We start from the raw sequence: 17851 nt of genomic DNA, 5'->3' as shown, positions 1-17851 counted from the left end.
AAGTTAGGAAGGGAATTCCCCACTCTCACTCCCCCAAAACCCCCCACAATATATAGAATTACTAGTTTGTACAGTTATTGAACATAAACCACCATTGATGTTTCAGACCAGACCATATTTGGTGTGTTCTCTCTTTTCTCTCTCTTTGGTAATTTAATTTGATCAGTTTATTTTGACAAATAACAGAACTAGTAGAAGTTTGGAAAAAATGACTGTTTAATAATATCTGTGACATTGCCAAATGGATTATAAAAGTAGCAATTATTAAGTTTTCCTGGATTTTTCAAGGACATGCCTATGTATAACATGAGAATAAATCGCTTATTTTTATTCCATTTTACCTGAGGTTTATATTCTTGTGTTTAGAGTTAAAGAAAAAAAGTAATTTGTTTGAAAACAGTTAACCTTAAATATTAATCTTTTTTTGAGAGGTCGAAATTATTATTTTGACTTTTATTCAATACTACTTAATGCTCTAAAGTCATTGTTTGTGGGGAAAAGGGTTTGGCAATCTCAGATCTTGCTTTTGTGTGTTCAGATTTTGCCTTCATGTGCTGTAAGGTTAACCACTTTTACCCTAAGAAAAATGTGTTTGATTTTGCTTCTTGCAGAGTGGCCTCTACTTTGACCAGAGAAGCTATAGCAGTCTTAGACATAGCAAACCCACCTCTGCCTACTACACTCGGGTTTGTCTGGAGTTTTTTGGCTTCCTGTTTTACCCAACTTTAACACATTTCTAATCTCCTATTTTGCATTTTGAATAGTTAGAACTAATCTGTGAATGGCTGGTTAGACTATACTAGTTTGTGGTAACTGAATTCATATATTCCGTGTGAGTAAATTTAAACAGCAGGAACTATTGAATTACCGTATTTGTGAGTACCATTAAAAAATTTTTTCCCGACAAAAAATTTTAACTTGCAAAAAAAATTCAAAGAATTGCATAGTAACCACCCAGCACCTATTACTTAGATTCTACAATTAACATTTTGCTGTGTTTCATTTATTATATAATTATCTATCTGTCCTATGCATCCATCAATCCATCTTTTTTGGGGGGTGCATTTCAGAATAATTGTAGGCATCAGTACACATTATGTGGATGCCCTTTTAATAAAAGCTTACATGTGAAAATTTAAACTATAAGTGGAATGAGAAGAATGTAATTATTTGCACAATGTTAAAACCTTTGTTTTTTTCAAGGCATCTGGCACATCATACATTTAAAATGCATTAAATATAGCATGCAGTACACTTAAAACAATTCGGCTGTCAAAACCTACACACACAATTAGGTACTCTTATTATTTTCTGTGTCCGATTAAGCCTGGTAAAAAGGAATTTAAAAGTATGTCATCAAATGATGTCAGGAAAAAAAGATTTAATTCCTTTCTTAAAAATGGTGTGCCTTGGTAATGCATGGATGGATTCATTGTGACCAGTACGTTCTATCTGATTAAACAAGGCACTTTGTCCATACTTGTTTGGAAATACAGGTTGTTATAATCTTTTCCAGACACAGGGAAAAGAGTGTTTACAGTGATAACTTAGTGCTTACTTCCTTGGTTCCCCAATAATCAGGCTAAAGCCATTTGGAGTTTGACGTGAGATCATTGAAAATGTTATAATAGCTGGTGGTGACCGGGATGTGGCCACAGTTGGCCACACTCCCTGTGCCACGACCCTCTTTTCCTGAGTGTTTTCTTAGGTTGCTGTCCCATCTCCTAACATTAATGTCCAAAGACCAATAAAACATAAATACATGTATAGAAAACTATTCCAAGTGTTTTTCTTTCTTATCCCTTAAAATTGATATTTAAAAAGATGTCTAATGATTAAGTTTTTCTCACTTTATGTGTTACTTAAGTACCTTAAACACTCAGGAATTGCTAATGAATTTTGGGTATAAAATAAACATAAGTCTTCTGACCTCATGATGATGAAATCAATTCATATTCATTCTCTCTCTCTCTCTCTCTCTCTCTCTCTCTCTTTCTCTCTCTCTCTCTCTCTCTCTCTTTCTCTCTCTCTCATTTCATTGTTTTGTTTTTCTTTCTTAGCAGTCTTCTTCCCTCTACAGTGACCCTCTAGCAACATCTAAGAGTAACAGGGTTAGTACTTTCTGAGAAATATGCTGCCTTCAAAGCTACCGGTTGGGTGCCTTCCTTTGGGTTAAATCATGTGCTTTTTTCATAGGCCTTACCTACTGCAAATTCTGGTCTGCTGAGAAGCACCAGTCTGGTTTGTAATTTCCTCCTCCAGCGTGTGTACTCCTGGTGGGGCCACTGTCGTGGTGCTGACTCTGGCTTGACAACTTTCCTCCAAAATCGTCAAGAACACATGGCTTTAATACTATGTGTACTGCAGAGTGTGTGGCTTTTGCTTAAAATACGAAACTTTAGGGGAGTAAAAATGAGCACATTCTCTTCACGGCAGTAGGTGCTGCTGGCTGTTGGTAGGCCCTTGCTTAGAATTGGTTTCCTATAGAGGAGACAGATTCGCATGGGTCCCACTATGCTTGCATACTCTTGTGGGATGGCTTGTCTGTGGTTGGGATGTCATTTTTCTTTGGGACAGCCATGGCCTCGGTCACATTAATACTAAGCCGTAGTAAAGCAAGCTGACTAGAAAGCAGAACAATAGCTCTTTGTAATGTGCAAGTTATAAGTTGGTTGCTTTCAAGCTGTTGTTTGTTGTGTTGTGGTCTGTTCAAGTAGACTGGGAACCCGAGGCTTTGTAACTTAATTCTATTGTGACAGTGGGCAAAACGCTTTCTATTTCACTTACCTTTCCTGCCCTCTTTCCTCTTTTGAGATAATAAATTCATAAATGTTAATTCTCCTAGCTTGATAACATGATAATTAAAGGAACTACTGTAACTAATGTGCTTTTTAAATTAAGTGTGAGTTTGAAGTTTTAATGAGACGGTTGTACGATCTTATTTATATAAATGAGCGTTATCACCTTTAGAGTCTTCGCCTTGGGAGGCCGTTCACTTATACCACCTGTCAAAACTTTTTTGGAACTGAATATTGCAAAGAAGTTATGACATTCTCAAAATTACTTTATGCTGAATAGATAAATAGTATTTCCTTTGTTCTTTAGGTATCATTGTATGATGGTGGATTATATAACCCTTATGGTTCTCGAACTGTAAGTCTACCCAGGGGGAGATGGTGAGGGGGGTGATGTGAAGGTGGGCACAGGTCACTAAGAAATTTGAAAAAGTCATTTCATTTGACCTGTCATACTCTACAAGCTGTGATCCATCAGGTAGCCAATTGTGACTCTCACCCAAACTGTGAGAAAATGCACACTGGGACTCATGGCTTAAAGTATGAGGGAGTGTAAATAGAGGAACCTCTTTTCTTGTTCAGGAAGAGAGTAGTCCTTCTCAGGGCATCTGCTTCATCTGCTCTTCCTCCTGCCATAAGCTTGAGGCTGGGAATGAGGTTGAATTCTAGGCTAGAGAGTCACAGTTACCTTCACCCTGGGAGCCAAGTGCATGTTAGATCCAAGGTCACTAATGTATTCCCAGCAGGACAAAGAGCTGATCATTATTGTAAAACATTTTTTTCTTGGAAACTTTATAGCCATCTGAATATAGTTATTACTCATCAAGGACAAGTTCAGCCCGAAGCAGTCCTGTGGTGAGCAGTCTAGTCTCTTCGCATGCTTCATGGAAACTTTTGGTTGTTTCATTAATCTGGACTCACAGTTTTGAATATTGAGAATGTAGTGTGTTTCACTCTCTTGTGCATGGATTATCATTTTCTTCAAGTACACAAACTCAAAGTACTAATGTGTCCTAATTAGTGATTTCTGTATGAATATAAATTAGCATGTAATTTCTTAAATGAGTCTGGAACCGATATCATTAGAATTTTTTAAAAGTTTATATTTAATTGTCATTTGTGTGGAACTTCTTGTCTCTTCAGTGGTCACGATTCAGTGTATGAGTTGGCCACCTTGTGTTTCTCAGTGCCATCTCTGTGTCCTGCGGTGAGCCATTTCTCTTCCTTGCCAGCTCTTCCCAGTGGAGTGGAAGAAGAATAAAACCAGTCAACTTTTAAAAAATTTTTTACATAAAAGACAAAACGGGGACAATTCTAATCACATAATCTTTCTGGAGTATTAAATTATATTTAGTTTATAAAAGTAATATTAGTTTAAGGAACGTCCAAAGTAAAAGTCTCCTGTTTCCCCCATGTCCATTTTTGAGTGAAGCGTCTGTACTCGAACATTTTTTCACAGGTATTTTATACATATATGAATGTCCTTTATTTGAACAATATGTATATGGACTCATATATATTGTTCCTCACTTGTTTTCTTAAAGTATATTTTTGTATTAATACGTAAGGATTTATTTCATTCTTTGACATTTAAAAGATTTTTGAAAAGTAAACCATGCCCCTTACTTTTTCCACTGAATGCCTCTTGGAGGTAGTTTATGTCTGCACTTTCTTTTTAATGGCTATAAGTTATTCCATTAGGGCATGTGCTGTATATTTCAAAGATCACTCCCCTAATGATGGACATTTAGATTATCAGATTTTTGCTACTATAGACACAATCATACAATGAACATTCTTATGCAAGTATATTTTTGTGTAATTATATGAGTAGATCTTCAAGGTGAATTGCTAATCATGAAATGGCGGGGGGGGGGGGTCAAAGAGTATATACATTTAAATTATGATGTATATTGCCATATTGCCCACCAAAAAGACTGCTAATTTATAATTCCAATAGGAAATTATGACTTTAGGAGCTGCCTTGGTATTCTTGATGAAGTCAAAATTAGAGAAGTTATTAAAACAGTTTCTTAATAAATAGTCAACATGTGTTACTTTGTGGCATGGAATAGGTAAGCTGTGTGGGCTTTCTTTTACAAATATGTTTGGCTCAGTCATCCTGCCATTTCCAAGTGGCACTTCTCAAGGATGCCACTCTTATAGTTAACAAATAATTACTCAGGGATGTTTAAGGAGGTAACAGCTTTTTCACCTTAGGAGCAGGTTTACTTTTAATCCACTCAGTAAGAAAATTCTACTTGGCAGGTCTTGAGCCTGGTAGCATTTTTAATGTCCCAAGTATAATGGCCTTTGCAAACAAAATTGTTGCAATATGTTTTTAGTCAAGTGTAGAATCTTGTCCCTGTTTCCTGGCTAGATGCTATTTCATTTGTAAGTGAGGTTCAGAGTTATTCTCTTAGTGATGCCAGAATGGTTTCTTAGTGATGTCAGAATGGAAGTAATCTACAAGTACTGAAGATGAGTCTTTTATTGTTGGTGAAACAGGAAGAAAACTGTAGGGCGTTGTTAGAAACATCTCCACTAGTTACATAGGAATGAATAAAGGAAAATAAGAATCATCATTTCAGTGTCCTTGCTGGTAGGAAATTTTGTCTTTGACTTACATTAGTTCACTTTAAAATATCCTTTTATTTTCTCTCTCAAATGGAAACGTTAAATATATTTATTAACCCCTAATGGGATCCCAAAGGGCCTAGAGGTTTAAACATGAAATCCCTAGCTGGTTTTGGTTGGTTTACTCATGCTCCTGCCCCTTTTTCTTTAATTTAACTTAAAAGATAAAGTACCATTTTGTTCTTTGTGCTTTTTGGAAATACCTTTTGACTTTCAATGATAGTTCATCATATCTCGAAACACCTTTTGTATTTAATGATGTGCAGCAGATGGTGCCAACTATAATACTTCCGTAGTATATTTGCATGTTTCCCAAACCTTACCTAATATGCTTACAGTCACATAAGACCTGTAGTGAAATTGCATTTTTTTTTTCTCATTATCTGCTTTGATACCTGTAGTGTATCGATGACGACACTGCGAGCATTGCGTCTTCTGGTCGTTCCAGTCACGGGCGAAGGGAGAGTGTGGTGAGCGTGGTTTGCATGCACACACATCAAATGCGTTTCGAAATGCCCGCGCTGCGTGATAATTTGAAATCTACTGGAAAGCGAAATTTGCATTTGGCAAAACGAGTATTTTTCTCACCTTTAACTTATAGGGATAATTGGCCTTCAAAATGTGTTCTCGAGAAAATATATTCTCAGTAGTCTGTCTGTGTAAGCTTTCGTTAATAACTTGCATCCTCACACCTCTTGTGTGCTAGTCATTGTGTTTTGGAAAGATTTTCACTTTTTATTTTTCATTGGTCTTTTACCACATATAGTTATGTGCACAATTCAAAAACAAAAAAATTTCAAGCAAAATTAAGGCTCCCACATTGTGTTAAACTTATAACTGTGGGTTATAAGTCACATTATTGGTTGCTTTCTTTGTCGTGTATTTAAGTTTGACCATTGCTCATACATCTTTTAAGACATGAATATTTTCACAGTTTCTGATGGTAAAATTTAAAAATTCTGGTCTTAGAATACAACTGGAGTAATAATTGTAGAGGCAACAAATAGCTATATTAGAATACAAATTATATAATTTCAGATTATTCTTTTGATGAAGCCGGAAATGTTACAGAGAGCCAATGACATTCTTGCTATATTTAAGAACTGATTTGAAAATTACATTGGTTAGGATGATGTGTCAGCTCAGAGCCAAAAAAAGAGCCCAATAACTTGGAGGGTACAATTCCTTTAAGAAAAATAGAAGAGTTTTCAATACAAGTCATGTTTTATGAAAGATTGTAAACCCAATGTTTCATAGAGAAGAAGGGCACCAAGTGTTTGTGAGAGTTGTTGCCCCAAAAGCCAGTGATCTAAGTAAGGCAGTTGTGGCCTATTGTCAAGCCAGCGAATGCTCACACTCACAACCGAAGGAGAAAGAACAAGCCACTATCATGGAAGCATCGTCAAAAGGAAGGGACCTTAAAATCACGGTGCCTGAGCTCGAACCACTTCTACAACCTGTTAGTGTGTTAATGGCAGTTTCTTTATTTCTATAATGGGACTGTTACTATCTTTGTAGGTAGGCTTAATATATGGATTCAATGAATTACTATATAGAAAATAACTATCAAAATTCTGAAATAGTAGGTACCAATAAAATACTAGATATGTGTAAATATAAGTTGTATTACTGTCACGGTCAACAAAAATACTATTGCTTGATCGTATTAGCCCTTAGCAAAATTTATAGTTTTAATTTATAGTCTCTCTGGATGGGCTTTCAGGTTCCCTGCCTGGAAGGGAAGTTTTTAAGCAAGGTAATCAGACAGAGCTGAAGTAAAGAATAGCTAAAATAAAGAATAGCAGATGAATGAGGTAGAAAATGTCTGTTATTTATTAATTCAACAGATGTTTATGGAGTACCGATTATAAGCGAAGTGCTTTGTTAAGTGCTGAAAGTAATGTGGTAAACCAGACAGACCAGATTTCTGACTTCACGGAGCTCATATCCAAGTGAAAGAAGCAGAAAATAAGTAAGGAAAGTAGTAAGGAAAGGAACAAAAAGAAAGTAACCCTGGGACTGTGAAGAGAAAAATCAGGTGATAAGCTAGGCAACATTGAGGGCGGTGTCTGATGAGGTGGTCAGGGAAGGTTTCTCAGGGGACATGACTTTTGAGCTGACACTCGAAATGTGAGGAGCCAGGTCCTTGAGGAGCTGGGAGCAGAGCTTTTAGGCCACCGCCAAAGTCTTAAGGTAGGAAGACTGGGTATGTTTGGGAAACCAGAAAGAGTCCAACGTAGTTCTTTGATTTTTCTGTTCTACAGTTCCTGATATTGAGGAATGTAAAAAAAGAGGGAACTGTGGATGTTGGGTAATAGGTCCAGTAAATACCCAGCAAATAATTCCGCATTCAGCATGTATATGCTTAACAGAATGGGTAGCTAAAATGAATGCTAAACTTTGTGAAAAGTAGTAGGGGCTTTAGGTATATATTATCCTAGAAACCTTCCCGGCAAGGGACAATGCAAGTATTAAACATGGGAGACTTTGCTGGCCCTCAGGCAGTAAATGATCTCCATAAAACTCTAGTTAGGATGAATAACAGTTTATCTGAGACAGCTGTGATTTCATTTCTGAATCCCTTCACATTTTTTAAAACTTTTTTGAGTAGTTTAATTACTACTCAGTTCTTTCATTTCATAATACTTCATCACACACCAAAAAAAAATTTTCCTCCTATGTGCCAATGTTCTTATCTTTTTCTGCTTTCTTTTCTTAATTTAAATCATCCCATTTTTTTTCTGACAAAGGTTTCTGCCGCTGATTATTTTGGCCGCTCCAATCGTAGGGGCAGCGTTGTCTCTGAGGTGGATGATGTCAGTATCCCAGATTTGACCAGCGTGAGTGTATTGCATGGGGCGGTTATGTTGTCTCAGGCTTGTGACTAACAGCTAATACATTAGCTATGTTAAAATCAGGAACTTAATTTACTGCCTAGGAAATATTTACTTAAACACAGGAGCATAAAATAGTTATTTTGTTTTAGAATGTATATATTGATATATTCTGATTTTTATATAAACTTTTTTCCTGTGGAATTTTCCCCATAGAACCCATCAGCAGCTGCAACAATTATAATATTTTGCCAATTTCATTTATTTCTTCCCCTTGTCCTCCCTTTTTCCCTCTGAATTATTTTAAAGGAAATCCCATACATCATGTTATTTCCCAATAAATAGTTCAGTATGGATCTATGAGAATTGTTTCATGCTCACTATACTATTATCTTACCTAATGAAACTAAAAATAATTTCTTAAAACCATCTAATACCTCAACCATATTTAGATATTCCTGATCAGTCTTAAAAATTTTGTTCCCTTTTTGTTTTGGCAAATCTATAAAGTTCTAGTTAGACTTTGAAGGTTGAACAACAACATATACTCCTTAGTAAAGTGCCACTAATTTATAGTGCCTGGGAAGAATCTAAATAGATCTTGAAATACTGCATTGCCTTCACGAAATGCCTCCCATTCATTGCTTTCAAGTTCATCAGGGACTGAATTGAGGAAAGAAGTTCCAGTGAGATGCTTAGCGGCATTTGTCTTAATGAAGGACCTCCACCAGCCTGGTTTATCTACCAGCCTGATTTTCTCTCTGTGACACCTCCTCTTTGTGGCTGGAATTAGTGTTGTTTTTTGCCCATGCATGTCCTGATTATTGCACATTTTGAAACCAATGAGAGGCAGTGTTTCTTAACAGGAAAGTAAGATAGTTTTTTAGTGGAGAGAAATTTATATTTAAATAGCTATTTCTGAATGATTTTAATCCTAGAAGGGAATTTTAAGTATGGTCCGTAAGAATTCAGATTGTTGGTTCTCAAACCTGACCGTGCAACAGTCTCGTCTCACCCTGGGTCCGATCAAGAAGTCTCTCTGCATGCAGAGTTAGAAGATGGGCTCCAAAGTCTTTTCCCCGAAATAGTTCTTCTTCTATAATTTGCTTAGTATCTTGTTTTTTCATAGATATAAACAATTAATTTATTGTGTATCCTTTTCTCTCTTAAAAACTTTGAATTCTGTTAGCCTCTAATATGTGATGTCAGAATTAGTAATTATGTCCTCCTTACATTGTATTTCTTGGCAATTTATTTTAGTAACTACACAGAAGTGAAAAGATTGACAGTTATAAAAATAATCTTCCCCAGCCTCTCAAAAACAACTTTTCTTTTCCCAGGTAGTTATTTGGATTTACTGACATGTTTTAAAAAAAATTTATACGTTTTTAAGGTATATAACATGATGATTTGATATACATACACACAATATACATAGCCTATATGTATATCATTGGATGTATATCTTAGTACATAAACAAAAGATTCTCTAGAGCAGGTTGACAAATCTGGAAAATTCCCTGTTATTTTACAGCTTGTGACCTAATTGTGTGTGTGTGTGTATTTATTTTTTCATTGCCACACCTAAAATACTGTTTGCATTCAAAAAGTTTCAATATATTTTGCCTTTTATGTTTACAAATAAACATAAAAGGTCTCCTCTCTAGATCAAATTTTTCTCTAATGATATTTCTTTTAAAGGTTGTACTATAATTCAGCTCATTACAGACAAATAAAAATGGACTTGACATTGGTAAGATTTCCCCTTGCACACACACTTTTTTAAAAAGATAAGCTGGAAATCTGCACTTTTATATGCAGTATCCTGATTTTAAAATCGCAAGTTCAAAAATTAAAAGATACTTTCTGGCTTCCTCATTGTGGATCAAATATATGTGCACAGTGAGCTAGTTTATAACTTCTGAGCTAGGAGGTGCTGACAAAGGGTGCCAGGCTCTCATTTGTGAAGACTCACTATACAGTATTTATAGTTGCTCTATCCTCTTGTCTTCTGCATTGTTTTCTTTTCTGTCATATAGGTCAGGCTAGAGTTAAGGAAAAGAATGAAAGTGTGCTAACTTCAGTTTTACTGATTGTTAATAATTTGACCATTTCTGAATGGAATCCTCATGCAGTTTTGCTATAGGAGATTATTAAAATTAATTATTCCCTTCCCTTTGTGGTTAAAGAATCAGATCTTCTGTTTTCTGTCTTCCCTCCGCCCTCCCCAGCCTTTTTGAATAGCATTATCAAGTCAGTATATGTAAATTAGAGGTTAACAGAGATTAGAACCTAATGACTACATTAAACAAACTATACTATAAATACTTGAAATTATGTGTCAAACTAAGTAGCTATTTGCTGAAACAAAGTTTAAAGGGCCCCTTAATCAGAGACTAATAAATATCTTTCTTTTAAGAAGAAACAAAAGTTTCAAAGATTTGACAAGGTATATACATTCTAAGGAAAACATGTGCTAAGTGAACAAATGATCAAGGAGTTTGGATTTCAAGAGAAACAATCTGCAATTTATAATGTCAAGAGCAAAGCTTTTTGACATGTCCCAGACATAAATAAGGCAAAGACATTTATCACTGAAATATGGGAAAGATTATACTTAAGACTTTGTTTACTAACTGATAATTTTAAATTCTTTAAGAAAATGTTACTTTTGAACTTTAAGCATTAAAATTGGAGTAAATTTTGCCATCGTGCTCTTTTTTGCACATTAATACTAATATCAAATATTACAAGCTTGTTAGCTAACTTTCTACAGCTATCAAGGAAAAATACCCTTTTATTGAATGGGAAATTACCTATTTATTTAAGAGTTCAGTGGCATAACATTTACTCTGTCTGTCTATCTATCTATCTATCTATCTATCTATCTATCTATCTATCTATCATCTATCTATCTATCTGAGACTAGTAGGCCCTGTCAACATTAATGAGCAAGTCCTGAGGACCTTTCTAGGGGAAAATAAAAGTTTCATTTGTTTTTTTCTTTTAATTTTAATCTACCTTTTTATGAGCCACTTTTTTTGTTAGCAATTTCATGATTTATTTTCATTATTTTTCTCTTGCAGTTTGTTTTATTAAATTGTAACAATATAGTATATGCAGATTTGTTTTCTGATTTTTTCACTTACTAATCTTATAATCATTTTTCATGCTAGTATATATTCTTTTTTTCCATGTTATTTATATATGATTTAAAAAATCAGCTATAATCACTATTAGATCTTCAGACCTTATTCATCTGGTAGACTCTTTGAGACATCATTCTGAACATAAGCTTGTCCTGGCGTTAGGGCACTGGGGTTTTTAGAATACCATGTTTCTACTAGCTTTTTGTTTAAATGGAATACAGCATATTATATAGCACAAAGGCTGACACGTAAGAACTGAAGAGTCTCTGGCCAAGTCACTGCAGCCAAAATAATTAGACTGCGGCATGGCTGTTCTAGGCATTTTTTGCTGGCTTGACAATCCCTGAGGTTTGGCGCATCATCGGTTTGGGTTGCGACAGTTGGGATCTGTCAGAGGAGAGTTGAAAGCAGTAGAGTCGACATTGCGATGGACTAGTGATGCAGCCTCTGACATGTAAGATTATTTCAAGTTGACTCTATTAAAAAATGGGTGGGTTTGGGGGTTATTGTTTGAGAGGGGATGAGACAAGATTTCAGATAGACCTGGAGGAATGTTTTCAAATGCTGTTTGTTGTTCTCTTTAACTCATTAGTAGAAGAAAGTTGGAAGATGCTCAGGAAAAGAAGGCATTTATTCAGATGTAGTATTTCTTTCACTCTGAAGAATAACACATTAAACGTTAGGTAATATATTTTACAAGTAAAGATGCAATGAAAGATTATTCCTTTTTATGGCAGAAATGCCAATATAAAAACTATTTCCATTCCCTGATTGTTATAAAACATTTCACATATGGTTTAAAATCAAAGTGAACTGAAATCAATTCCTTTTTAGAGTACTACAGCAATAAGTATCACAAAGAGTTTAAAGTCTAAGATAATTTATATTACTGATACAGTGCTTGTAATAACGGGTATTTACTGAGAAAATGAATGTAATATATATGGACAATGAAAAAGAACAGAAAAACTTTCAAATATAAGGAAATTAAAGTGAAGTGAACTGAATAGAGCCAGAAAAAATGACATTTTATGTTTTAATAATGAACTGAAGAAGCTTTTCAAATCCTTTTTAGATTGGACTAGGAAGATTGATCTAGCAGTTGGAATCTGGGTCTATTTTCATTTAGTTAAATCTCTGTGTGACTCCTCCCTGCCCAGTGATAATTGGGACAGTATGTACAGGTAAATAATATGAATACTGGGGCCAAAATTCACAAAACTGAGATCTGGTCCAGCTCTGACATTTAGTAGTTCAGCCTTTGGCAAAGTCTTTCCCCTCTGAATTTATCTTTCCTTAGCTATAAAGTCAGGGTTTTGGACTAGAACTTTAATGTACCTCCTGTCTCACTAAAACAACCTTAAAGACTATCAGCAGAAGATAGGATAACTCAGTCATGGTATGTCCAGATAATCGGATATATTCAGCTGTTAAAATAGAAGTCATTCTATAGTACAGATGGAGTGTGATTCATTTATGCATTCATCCAACAAATTTTGAATCTTTATATGCCAGGTGCTATATTTGGTGTTAGGAATGCAGAAAACACCAACATAGAGCTTACATTAAAGGGAGAGAGGAGACAGTAAATAAATTAATACCATGGGGTCAGGGAGAGATAAATGCCATGAAGAAAAGTGTTTTCTAATCTCTGAAACTTGACAAGGAGAAAAATATATATAGAATGTATTTGGAACACTATTGTTAGAAATCTTTTAAGACTTAAGAGTTGGTCGCCCTTGGATAAGAGTTGAAGGTCAGGATATGATGTGGAAGGGAGAGGGGCTTATTTCTCATACTTTTTGTGCTGTTTAATTTTTTCTTCTTTTTTTTGACACTTGTTCATGTATTACTTAAAAACAAAAGACAACATGTGCCAAACAACTGAATCCTTAATGCTGTGGGGGAAAATTTTTTTGATGATATATTTAACATGCTTCAGTCTAATCTGAACTTTTTTGGCCAAATATGCTTAGTCTTATCTTTGTGTTCTGTGTCCTAATAATGTTTAGATAATAAAAGTTTTTGGCTTTGGATTGTATCAGACTTTTCCTGTTGATGTGTACAAGTTTGTTTTGTATTAACATTTGCAATGCTAAAACAAGTTTAATGTATAGTTTTCCTTAATGTATTTAAATACCATGAACAGAAAATCTATCTAAAAGTTGTAAACTTTTGCTAAAGGACAGCTTGCTTACTTCACGTCTTTCTTGGGGTAAGAATTAAAGTTTTTGACACTTTATCTTATGTATTTGAACTTTTTGTTCAGTTTTAGTATGTTTACTTTTAGGTTCCAAACATCAGTTGAACTTAGAGAAATCAAATGAAGTCACTTCTTTTTTCTCCTAAAAAAAAAAAAAATCAACAGTCTAAGCATCTTTCCTGATTTTTATATCTGTTTTTTTCTAGTTGGACGAAAAATCTGACAAACAGTATGCTGAAAATTACACAAGAGTGAGTATATAAAGTCCTAAGGGAATTAGGTTCTCAAGGTCAATTAAACTTACTTTCTACTACTATTTCATTATTTTACTACAGTTGAACGGATGGAACTACTCTTCCTCTCTTCATCTATTTTCTGTCCTTGACCCCCGAAATTCCTCTGAGGTTGAATCATGCGAAGCACTGGGAAGAGAAACGACACTGCATTTTATTTCCCTGAGTGGGTTACCTCTTAAGCTTTTGGCTGCCGTTTTGCTTTTCATTCCTCTAGAATTTGATCCTGAGAAGAAGCCATTAAACACTGCAAATGAAGTGTCTTTAGGAATGGTGGTGACAAACAGATTTTTTTTCTTTTTAAATATAAGATAAATTATTTTTTGAAGTAAAATAACTAACTCCTCGCTAGGAGTCGTTTTCTGTCAAAGTCTCTAACTTTTTTCTAGAAGTATTTTTTAAATCCTCTTAGGGAAATTATCAGGATTAATTCTATGAGATACACGAGTTCTGTCCAATAGAAACATAGTGCAGTCCACTAATGTAAGCTACATATGTTAAGTCTAAATTTTCTGGTAGCCACATTAAAACAGTAAAAAAAAAGAAACAGGTAAAATTAATTTAAATAATGTTTTATATAACCTAAATATTCAAAATATTTCAACATAATATGAAAAGTTATTGAGGTATTTTACCTTCTTTTTTTCTGTATTAAGTCTTTGAAATCTGGTGTGTATTTTAAACTTGAAAAAACAAAAAGAATCTCAATTTGGACTAACCACATTTCAAGTGCTCAGTGCTGAATGCTACTAATTGGATAGCACAGATCTATGCCGTTTATTAATCCAATAGCATAATCTCCCATTTAAACTCATTGTGGGAAGAGCAGTCTAAACCCATAGACTGGTGTTGTCTAAACCCATAGTGATACCGGTGTTGTTGGTCTCAGCTGCAAAGAGTATCTCTAACTTTATTAAGAAAGGATTAGAAAAACAGAAGATCCTGAGGGAAGCAGCTTCAGGAGCTAATAGGACTACTAATTTGCATAGCAATTACAAAGTTCTACAACTGTTTTTAAATTAATCTGACATACTCACCCCCGTGTTTACAGTATGGCAAAGATAAACTTAGAAAATAAACAGCTCTTACACGTAACAATTTCCTTCTTAGTTATGAGTTCAGGATTCCAATGAAGTGTTTGAGTGAATGACGTTATCCTATAGGGCCTGGGCCCTTCTCTGGATCCCCCGTCCTCCGCCCCCCCCCCCCCCCCAAAAAAAAGAAGCCAATCCTAACTGCCTGTAAATTGCACTTGGTAACTGCTGGTCCACACTGTATCAGATCTCCTTCACCATTCTGTCCCATTCTTAGTTTTCGCAGCAAGCATTTTTAAAGAAACAAGACTTAGAAGTGTCATATTTCCTTTCTCTAGCCTTCATCTCGAAATTCTGCCTCGGCAACAACCCCTTTAAGTGGAAACTCTTCCAGACGAGGAAGCGGGGACACCAGCAGCTTAATAGACCCAGACACCTCATTAAGTGAATTGCGGGTAAACGGAAATTTTTGGTTTGATTTTTTAAAAACAGTTTGCTGGCTTCCTTGTGGTATACGAGTATATGGGAACTGTTTAACATTTACTATGACGTAGTAGAGAGAAAAGGAGTATGAGTTCTTTAAAAAAATTATTGCATTTCAAGAATGTGACTTCAGTCTGAAAAGAGATTAGTTAATTCTTTTTCCTGTTCTCTTTCCTGAACTTTTGATGATATTGGAATGAGTTATGCTAATTTAAAAATGCCAAAAAAGATTTTTAATGTATATAAAAGTAGTTTTCTCAGAAATTATGGGCCATATTTTAAATGGAAAATATGCGGATGTACAAGGAACCAGACTCTGAGGATCATTAGTCTTTTGAGCGACTATGGTATTATTTAGCTGCTTGAATACAGCTATCTCTCAGTTTCTCATGATAAGACAAGTATAATAATATTTGCAGTAACAGAAATAACTGAGTAATGACAAGTTTATTTAACCCATTAGTCGAGTCTTCACTCTTATCAACCCTTTTATTTGAAAGATGGGAGCTTTCAAAATGTATTTATTTGAATTGCTATTCTTGAGCAATGGGGGAAGGGTAGCAATAAAAACTTTGTATTGATTCATTCATTCAACATTTATTGAACCATTGTGCTCAGAGATTTAAGAAGTAAAACACACTTTGGACTTCAGGAGTTTACTGGGAAAGATCAACTGATACAAACCTATTAACCCAAGTGCTGTGGCGTGATGGCAGTGGCAAGAATAGGGCTGCTAGGGGAATTCAGAGAAGCATCATGTAGATTGGACTAGGATAAGAGGTAACGAAAGGCTTTTCAGAGGAGAAAAACTCTGAGCTAAGGTTTATAGGAAGAATAAAAGTTAGCTAGGCAAAGAAGTTGAAGGGGGAAGGCTTTCTCAGAGAAAGAAATTCAGAGAACCAAAAAGTTGTCCATAGAGTAAAGCCGTCAGAGGTTAGGATGAGAAGTGAGTAGTGGTGGGTGACAGAGAAGGCTGGAGAAGTAGTGATGGGCCAGATCACAAAGCATCTTGTACGGCAGCCTAAAAGGCATTCAGTTTCACCCTGACAACCATGGGGCGTTAAATAGGGGAGTGATACTTTCTGATCTGCTCTCTTAAAGAACGGCCACAGTTTGGAGGAAGCACTGGAGGTGAGAACAGTAACAACAATGAGGATGAGATGAACAAGTTAAAACTGTGATAGAAAATGTAAGAAGTTTGCTCTGAAGAGAATAGTAGAGGATAGGAAGTTGGTTGGTCAGTAGTAGATACAGAAGGTTAAGAGAAAGATTTTTTTTTTTTTTTTAAAGATGGAGTTGATTATTTTTTTCATTGGTTGGATTGAGCCAGTAGAGAGAGATCATGAAGGTTGGGGAAGCAGAGGGGTGGCAGAGCAAAGTGCCCGAATGGGCGAGGGGAATGTCCAGGGCCATGTTGTGGGGCGGGGAGGGGGAGGAGTGGCCTAATCTGGAGGACCCCACTCACTGATAATAGCCTCACTGATAACAGTAGGGGAGGAGGCAGGGACCTGTGGTGAGGGAAGTCAGGGTAGGAGCAGGAGTCTGGATGTCACATGGACAGCTTCTAAAAGTGGGATGGGGTGGAGAGGTTTGGATCCGTGGCAGTGACAGTGGAGGACAGCTGGCCCAGGTCCGCATGGCCGACACTTTGAAGGTGTCAGTATTTATTGAGCTCTTGCTAAGGGCCAGGCATTAGTGCTAGGAATACAAAATTGAATAAGATAAACCGTTGCCTTTAGGTGCTATTTTCTGGTGTGACAAAAGGCAGGAGGACAAGGCCTTCCAGCCTCAGACTTAGCTTGTGTTTGCCATTTACTCATATGTCGTCTTTGAGAGTCTGACTGCCTTCAGCAAAGTGAGATTTTTATATTCCAGCACCTGGCTCCTAATAGGCCCTCGATAAATGTCCATTGAATGAATCAATGAGTAAAAGAGACAAACCTACCAAGGAAGGAATGAAGCGGACAGGGGAAATGTAGTACAGAAACTGTATAACGTCCTTGGATAATTGATTCTGCCTGTAATCGCGGAATTATATTTGGGGCCCTGTGGCAGTTAATTCCCACATAAATCAAGCGTCCAGAATAAACCTCATTTAGCAGGGTCAGGTACAAGGGAAATAATATTTCCCATTTAAAATATGACCTTTATTTTTTTTGTAAGGATTATGGTAATATTTGGAGCAAACGCTTTTCTCATTTAAATGGTGTTCTCAGGACAGACTGTCTCATTTGACATTGTGTTTAAAATGTTTTTGTTTAACTTCCCTCCCTTTACATTCTTTCTCTCAAATTAATTTTGGTCAGTGACTAAGTTATTGAAAGACAACTTTGTTCAGATCCTTTTATTACATTTTTAAAAGCTTCTGGATGAGCCAGTAAAATTTGCTGCTTACAGTTATTTTACTACATATTTTACTAGTT

At 35.7% G+C, this 17851-nt stretch overlaps 1 protein-coding gene across 26 annotated transcripts in view; it reads left to right on the top strand.

The window, feature by feature from the left end:
- LRRFIP2 (LRR binding FLII interacting protein 2) overlaps nt 1-17851 on the top strand; it is a 100229-nt gene that overhangs the window by 50370 nt on the left and 32008 nt on the right. For 10 of the 26 annotated variants that reach the window (XM_036219910.1, XM_016123949.2, XM_016123947.2 and 7 more), the window contains 9 exons: nt 612-686; nt 2061-2111; nt 2197-2241; nt 3106-3153; nt 3594-3650; nt 5834-5902; nt 8183-8272; nt 13825-13869; nt 15284-15400. In XM_036219910.1, the coding sequence (XP_036075803.1) occupies nt 612-686; nt 2061-2111; nt 2197-2241; nt 3106-3153; nt 3594-3650; nt 5834-5902; nt 8183-8272; nt 13825-13869; nt 15284-15400 (597 nt within the window). The remainder of the gene's footprint in view (nt 1-611; nt 687-2060; nt 2112-2196; nt 2242-3105; nt 3154-3593; nt 3651-5833; nt 5903-8182; nt 8273-13824; nt 13870-15283; nt 15401-17851) is intronic. The other 16 variants (XM_036219916.1, XM_016123955.2, XM_036219917.1 and 13 more) reach the window with 5 other exon arrangements.

This window comes from Rousettus aegyptiacus, unplaced genomic scaffold, assembly GCF_014176215.1.
Source record: "Rousettus aegyptiacus isolate mRouAeg1 unplaced genomic scaffold, mRouAeg1.p scaffold_m13_p_4, whole genome shotgun sequence".
Classification (NCBI taxonomy): Eukaryota; Metazoa; Chordata; class Mammalia; order Chiroptera; family Pteropodidae; genus Rousettus; species Rousettus aegyptiacus.
The sequence above is the reverse complement of the archived record's forward strand: the minus strand, read 5'-3'. Positions and strand labels throughout refer to the sequence as shown.